Below are 7,662 nucleotides of genomic sequence, written 5' to 3'. Positions count from 1 at the left end.
CCTCAATCTTTCCCAGCATCAGGGTCTTTTCAAATGAGTCAGCTCTTCACATCAGGTGGCCAAAGGATTCGAGTTTCAGCTTCAACATCAGTCCTTCCAATGAACACCCATGACTGATCTCCTTCAGGATGGACTGGTTGGATCTCCTTGCAGTCCAAGGGACTAGATTATTAAATATTTAAACTCTAAATATTTAGAGCCAACATAATAACAACTTTGTAAACGTGTGCAGTGTGCTTAGCTGCTCAGTGGTGACTGTAGCCCACCAAGGGCCTCGGTCCATGGGGATTCTCCAGGTAACAATACTGGAGTGGGAACATAAACCTGTATTTTTTGTATGGAGCACTTCTATCAACCTTAATGAAAGGTTCAAGTAAGAGATCCTTTGGGATGGGAGGACAGTTCAGAGAAGCAGAGACAAGTCAGTCTGTCTCCATTCCACTTTAAAACTCAAGAAAGAACCCTAACTACACTCTCTATAATGAATAAATATACACAGTCGATTTACAATCTTAATTACCAAGTAGTTTTTTCTAGAATTTAACAGCCTTCAAAATAGTTTATGGGCACACACTCCCCTTTATTGTTATGTCCGAGAAGGCATACTGTTTTAATATCTTCAGTTCAAAAATTCCTATCTAGACTTTTCCATTTTTCTAGCATGAGACTTTTGTTTCTAGACGCCTTTCAGCTTTTTCACTAACGGCTGTGCAAAATGTCTACCACACTGAGCTGGTCTCTTAACCACTACCCGCTAAATATACATTTCAAAGTATATTAAATAAAAGTTCAGCTTGAGGTTGTATACCAGCTCTGGTGGTCTGCAACTAATCTGAAACGCGGGGTGGAGGGGGAACGTACGTCAATGTAAGGCTATGGACTAGAAGCAGTAGTAGCCTAACCTCCATACATCATAAAGCGCAAAACTCTTTAAGTGAATGGGTAAGTGGCCCTGAAAAGGGCCTTTGGTTTTATTAGACTATGCCAAATGGCTGCCTGGAACTTAACCGCCGAAGCCGTAGAGAGTGCGTCCCTGGCGCTTCAGCGCGTAGACCACGTCCATGGCGGTGACAGTTTTGCGCTTGGCGTGCTCGGTGTAGGTGACCGCGTCCCGGATAACGTTCTCCAGGAACACCTTCAGCACCCCGCGGGTCTCCTCGTAGATGAGCCCAGAAATCCGTTTAACACCACCACGGCGGGCCAGGCGACGAATGGCGGGCTTAGTGATGCCCTGGATATTATCTCGCAGAACTTTACGATGGCGCTTAGCACCACCTTTCCCGAGCCCCTTTCCGCCTTTACCGCGTCCAGACATTATGAACCGCAAATTGAACAGAGAACAGGATTAAGGGCGCCTTTAGAGAGCATTTATAGTAACGGAACGGACCTGTTTGAAAACGCAAGAGCAGGGGCGGTAACCACATTCAGTTCCCGCCCTTCGCTTATTTGTCGCTTGGTCACAGCTATAGCAGCTAGGCAAGGCGCCTGCAGCGGCTGGATCATGGAAATGGAATATAAAATTTTTTCCTATTTATGGATATCTGTGTTTGTGCGTGCATACAAAACGGGCAGCCATTAAGTGAGGCAACAGTTCATACACTTTCCCCAAAGAAGCCTGAGACTTGTTCTTCAGACTTCCTATAGTATGAAATAATCAGATAGCCCATGCTATTGTCCTTTGCTGCTGCTGCTGGTAAGTCGCTTCAGTCGTGTCCGACTCTGTGCGACCCCAGAGATGGCAGCCCACCATGAAGTTCTTTACGGATTTAAACAAATCCATTGAGTGCTACACTGGAGATTTATAAATATGTATATCCAAAAGTGAATTAAAAAAACTTATTGGGCTGTAAGCCCAAAATTTGTGGTATGATTATAAATTAATTTACAAACAAGTTGTATCTGGCATTATATATGTAACCACATTCTGTTTCTGCAAGCCGGTGGCATTACTCCAGTCAAACTCGAGACAGCCTGCTCCACGTACTGGTTTGTGACCTTGAGCAGTCTGTACGTTTTTTTTTTTTCCTTTTAAATGTATAAGAAAGTGTAAATTATAGAGCACTGAAATTTAAAAGAGACAATACAACTTTTTTAAAACATCTGCAAAGAAGCAATTACTCAGCATTATTTATTATGACATATTACAGTATCCTGTCTTCTCTCAACTCCTGCATTCAAAATTCATGCCTCTAAAGTGAAAGTCTAAGTAATTAGTTTACTAAAACCTTCCTTTAAGGATTCCACAAAATAACACATAAAAATTTGGAAGTTTTTTTTTTTAATGTGTTAGTTGCTCTGTCCTGTCTGACTCTTTGCGACTCCATAGACTATAGACCGCCAGGTTCCTCTGTCCATGGAATTCTGCAGGCAAGACCACCAGAGTGGGTAGCCATTCCCTCCTCCAGATCTTCCCCACCCAAGGATCAAGCCCCAGTTTCTTACATTGCAGGCAGTTCCTTTACTGTGTGAGCCACCAAGGAAGCCCACATAAAGATTTAATGAATGGTTAATTCCTTTGAGTTCCAGATGACTTAGATAGATTTTTTTTTTTTTTTTTTTTTGCTTTTTCTCCATGATCTGTGAGGAGGACCAAGTTTATCAAAGCTCTATGGTCTGTGAGGACAACCAAGATTATCAAAGCTGCTCCATGAGTGTACAATGCACAGAAACAAATTCTAGAATAGAGTTCTTAACCTGGGACATATAGATGAATCCATCTATATGATCATTGTATAGAAGAAAAACTCCAACTTTATTTTTATTATACTACAACCAAACCTTAGCATTTCCTCCTATTCTGAATGCAGGCAACAAACAGTGTGGGTGACAGGACCTGAGCTATATTCATATCAAGTCGCAGATGCAGCTGTCAATCTCCATCTCTCATATTGTTTAAATATATTACACCTTCTAAACTTGGTTGTATGGGTAATCAATACCTTACCAATTTGGATTTTTCAATAAATTTGATAATGATATTTTGATATAAATATCCTTTTTTCCTTTTGTAATCCTGTTTTCCTTTGTAATCCTATATAAATTAAGCACTAAAAAGCAGTATTCTGGAAAGGGGCTCATAAGCTTTATCAAAAATACAAAGAAGTCCATGGCTGCTTCAAAATAAACATAATATGTTAAAGACATAGTTTGAGGAGTGAAGAAGAAAATCAAAGCTCTTTTTACTTTTTACCATCAATCTATTTCCTAGTGAACAGAAAGTATAAGCTACAATGTGTTTCCTATAAACTTATATCCCTGATTAAATAAGAAACATAGTAGTGAATATAAATGCTTTTAAATTTCCCTCTCTTAAGGGAATTATGTATGTGTGTGACTGTTGTACATGTGTCTATTCCTTAATTCTGTTACTTACTTTCTCAAAGTTATCTTCCAGAAGCATGACAGAAGTCAGAACTCAAGAGCTTGTGAACATTTTAATAAGTGATCCTTCTTAGTAAAATCAAGGTAAATGAAATAATTTTTAAAACCCATAAAGCAGTCTTTACATGGATTTTCTCTGGCATCAGCTAGTGCAACACAAGCACAATTATCATGACAAGTTGATCATTGGTTATTGCTTTTGCCATTTTCCTAGACAAATTCTGAATGCCTAAAGTCCCCAAATTAACTAACCCTCTAAATAGTCACAAGAAGCTATGATAAAACTTTTTCAAACTAAATAATGACTTTTCTTATCAGATATTGCTACTATTCCAAGGAGCCTTTACTACAGCTTTTTGTAGAGAAGTGAAAGACTCTGTGTTATTTCTCCTCATATGAAACAGATTTTCTGGGCAAATCTCAATAAGAATCAAGCCAATGTTGAAGGCATGAAAAACCAAGAATCTATAGAATGTCACTTGAGAGCGTGTTATTGAAGACATAAAGAGAATATTCGTATTTTAAAAGAAAATCAAAAAGTTGTCCCTCTGACCTCTGAATCTGCACGAATGTTAGGGGCTTTTGAAAAAGGCTTTGAACAAAGTGGTAAAAACTGGAGGAAGTAACCACAAAAGTCTCAAACCTTGAGGTGTCCTGGTTCATTGTAGAATATACTTGGTGTGATGCCTCCACAGGAAATTTTTTATATTTTGCTTTCTTGAATTGTAAAAAACACAATTCCGGGACAGAGCTGAGAACTAGGTCGCTGTCAAGATGAAGACAGCTGGGAACCAATCAGCGAGCAGTAGCGCTGTGTATATAAATATAGAGACGCTCGGAGGCCTGGCTACTCAACCCTGAGATATTATTTTTCTACTGTTAGGAAACCAAATTGACAATCATGTCTGAAACTGTACCTGCCGCGCCTCCTGCTCCTTCTCCTGCGGAGAAGACACCGGTGAAGAAAAAGGCGCGCAAGTCCACCAGTGCCCCGAAGCGCAAGGCCGCTGGGCCCTCGGTGTCCGAGCTCATCACCAAGGCTGTCGCCGCCTCCAAGGAACGCAGCGGCGTGTCTCTGGCTGCGCTCAAGAAAGCACTGGCGGCCGCCGGCTACGATGTGGAGAAGAACAACAGCCGCATCAAGCTGGGTCTCAAGAGCTTGGTGAGCAAGGGCACCCTGGTGCAGACCAAGGGCACCGGGGCTTCCGGCTCTTTCAAACTCAACAAGAAGGCGGCCACCGGGGAGGCCAAGCCCAAGGCGAAGAAGGCGGGCGCGGCCAAGCCCAAGAAGGCTGCCGGGGTGGCTAAGAAGCCCAAGAAATCCACGGGTGCGGCCACCCCGAAGAAAACCGCTAAGACGACCTTGAAGAAGGTGAAGCCTGCTACTGGGGCGAAGAAAGTGGCCAAAAGCCCGAAAAAGGTGAAGACAGCTAAGCCCAAGGCGGCCAAGAGTCCAGTCAAGGCTAAAGTTAATAAGCCCAAGGTAGCCAAGCCTAAAGCGGTCCAGCCTAAAAAGGCGACCCCCAAAAAGTAGGACAATAAATAATAAGGATTAGTTTCCTAAAGGCTCTTTTCAGAGCCACCCAACTCATCTTATTAAAGAGCTTGTAATAATACCTCTTCCGGTAAGTTTCTCTTCCCTCGAAATGGAGATACCAGTACACAACTCTTTAACAGAAAAAGTGGTGGCTCTGAGAAGAGCCTTTGGGTTGAAAATTGGTACTGATGGCGGGGGTGGGGGTGGGGGTGGGGGGAACATCTAGGCCCTCTCCCCGCGGATGCGGCGGGCAAGCTGGATGTCCTTGGGCATGATGGTGACGCGCTTGGCGTGGATGGCACACAGGTTGGTGTCCTCGAAGAGCCCCACCAGGTAGGCCTCGCACGCCTCCTGCAGCGCCATCACCGCCGAGCTCTGGAAGCGCAGGTCGGTCTTGAAGTCCTGCGCGATCTCGCGCACCAGCCGCTGGAACGGCAGCTTGCGGATCAGCAGCTCCGTGGACTTCTGGTAGCGGCGGATCTCGCGCAGGGCCACCGTGCCGGGGCGGTAGCGGTGAGGCTTCTTCACGCCGCCGGTGGCCGGCGCGCTCTTGCGGGCCGCCTTGGTGGCCAGCTGCTTGCGTGGCGCCTTGCCGCCGGTGGACTTGCGAGCGGTCTGCTTAGTGCGAGCCATTACAGATTTCCCAAAAGCAGCTAACTGATGGAAAAACGAAAGGGGCAGCCCTTTCTTCCAGTATATATAAAGAGAGTCCCGTTCTGATTGGACAAGTCAATTGTTCCTTATGGCTGGCGGTGAAGGCATTGGTACACAAGTTCACCCCCGATGACGTGAGCCTTCGTTTGAATCGCTGTTTTCAACCCTTTCTCGCCTCCTTCTCCTTATGCCATTTCTTTACAATATTCTGTGGCTTTTCTACGCAGAATTTAACACAAATTATCACAATGCTTAATGTTGTTCGTGGAATAAAAAAATTTAAATTTGGCACCTGAGACTGGCTTTCGTTTGATCACTTTCTGAAAAGGCGTATGTTACACGTGATTGGTCAAGTTATTTTTATATACTCATTCAAATTTAGTAAGGCTAATTTTGCATCAATTTCTACTATCTTTTAATTTTTAACAAAATACTTTCCTTTTATTTTCTTTTATATATTTACAGTTAAAATATGTATTGGTAGATTATATTATCTATAAATTCCACGTCAGTATAAGTATAGGAAAAAAAGTACTTACAGTATTTGTTATAGGAAGAGTGTTGTATGTGATAGGATTGAGAACCATTACTTTAGGGGTTCAGAGATCAGATGAAAGCAGAAGTTGGAAAGATGCCTGGAATTTTATTGTAACCACCAAACCAGGCCCCCGAACCCACCCTTTTCTAACTTCCCCATAAGACCTAAATGGCTTTCCCTTGGCAGTCACTGGATGGGCTCTTACAGTTCACTCCAAGCCATCATGTACCAGTGTCAATTTTTTGCTTGGAGTGAGAGCTGTGGCCATAGTAGAAAGGAATCCCTAGAATTACAGTACAATGTATATTAATGATATATAAAAGTTTCAGATTTTACATCCATATAGGTTGTGATCTGATTATATCTCTAAGATATGGGGAAAAGGAAGACTAAAGACACCTGGAAAGACGTAACACCTTTTAGAAACTATTAAGGAGTCAACTTGGAAACGAAGAGAGATCATTCTGTCGTTTTTGAGACTGCATCCAAGTACTGCATTTCGGACGCTTTTGTTGACTATGATGGCTACTCCATTTCTTCTAAGGGATTCCTGCCCACAGTAGTAGATATAATGGTCATCTGAGTTAAATTCACCCATTCCAGTCCATTTTATTTTGCTGATTCCTAGAATGTCGACGTTCACTCTTGCCATCTCCTGTTTGACCACTTCCAATTTGCCTTGATTCATGGACCTAACATTCCAGGTTCCTATGCAATATTGCTCTTTACAGCATCGGACCTTGTTTCTATCACCAGTCACATCCACAACTGGGTATTGTTTTTGCTTTGGCTCCATCCCTTCATTCTTTCTGGAGTTATTTCTCCACTGATCTCCAGTAGCATATTGGGCACCTACCGACCTGGGGAGTTCCTCTTTCAGTATGCTAGCATCCGCTGGATCATGGAAAAAGCAAGAGAGTTCCAGAAAAACATCTATTTCTGCTTTATTGACTATGCCAAAGCCTTTGACTGTGTGGATCACAATAAACTGTGGAAAATTCTGAAAGAGATGGGAATACCAGACCACCTGACCTGCCTCTTGAGAAACCTATATGCAGGTCAGGAAGCAACAGTTAGGACTGGGCATGGAACAACAGACTGGTTCCAAATAGGAAAAGAAGTACATCAAGGCTGTATATTGTCACTCTGCTTATTTAACTTATATGCAGAGTAGTACATCATGAGAAACGCTGGGATGGAAGAAGCACAGCTGTAATCAAGATTCCCAGGAGAAATATCAATAACCACAGATATGCAGATGGCACCACCCTTATGGCAGAAAGTGAAAAGCCTCTTGATGAATGTGAAAGAAGAGAGTGGAAAAAGTTGGCTTAAAGCTCAACATTCAGAAAACGAAGATCATGGCATCTGGTCCCATCACTTCATGGGAAATAGATGGGGAAACAGTGGAAACAGTGTCAGACTTTATTTGGGGGGGCTTCAAAATCACTGCAGATGATGACTGCAGCCATGAAATTAAGACGCTTACCTCTTGGAAGGAAAGTTATGACCAACCTAGATAGCATATTCAAAAGCAGAGATATTACCTTTC

General features: G+C 42.8%; 3 protein-coding genes across 3 annotated transcripts; 1 reads left to right on the top strand and 2 right to left on the bottom strand.

Moving 5' to 3' along the window:
• Window positions 1-556: 556 nt before the first annotated feature.
• Window positions 557-1,345, bottom strand: LOC104991082 (histone H4). The gene has a single exon (XM_010843430.1). It carries the CDS (start codon window positions 1,313-1,315, stop codon window positions 1,004-1,006), a length of 312 nt encoding a protein of 103 aa, XP_010841732.1. The 5' UTR covers window positions 1,316-1,345; the 3' UTR covers window positions 557-1,003.
• A 2,863-nt stretch (window positions 1,346-4,208) lies between these two features.
• Window positions 4,209-5,856, top strand: LOC104991081 (histone H1.4-like). Its single transcript, XM_010843429.1, has one exon. The coding sequence runs from the start codon at window positions 4,283-4,285 to the stop codon at window positions 4,913-4,915; it is 633 nt and encodes a 210-aa protein (XP_010841731.1). The 5' UTR covers window positions 4,209-4,282; the 3' UTR covers window positions 4,916-5,856.
• Window positions 5,118-5,854, bottom strand: LOC104991080 (histone H3.1). The gene has a single exon (XM_010843428.1). It carries the CDS (start codon window positions 5,549-5,551, stop codon window positions 5,141-5,143), a length of 411 nt encoding a protein of 136 aa, XP_010841730.1. The 5' UTR covers window positions 5,552-5,854; the 3' UTR covers window positions 5,118-5,140.
• Window positions 5,857-7,662: the final 1,806 nt, after the last annotated feature.

The sequence above is a fragment of the Bison bison genome, unplaced genomic scaffold (genome assembly GCF_000754665.1).
Source record: "Bison bison bison isolate TAMUID 2011002044 unplaced genomic scaffold, Bison_UMD1.0 scf7180017864182, whole genome shotgun sequence".
Lineage (NCBI taxonomy): Eukaryota > Metazoa > Chordata > Mammalia > Artiodactyla > Bovidae > Bison > Bison bison.
This window is presented reverse-complemented; position numbering and strand designations above follow the sequence as displayed.

Coding starts and splice junctions, on each gene's coding strand:
- LOC104991081 (XM_010843429.1), top strand. CDS start 4,283: ATGTCTGAAACTGTACCTGCCGCGCCTCCTGCTCCTTCTCCTGCGGAG.
- LOC104991082 (XM_010843430.1), bottom strand. CDS start 1,315: ATGTCTGGACGCGGTAAAGGCGGAAAGGGGCTCGGGAAAGGTGGTGCT.
- LOC104991080 (XM_010843428.1), bottom strand. CDS start 5,551: ATGGCTCGCACTAAGCAGACCGCTCGCAAGTCCACCGGCGGCAAGGCG.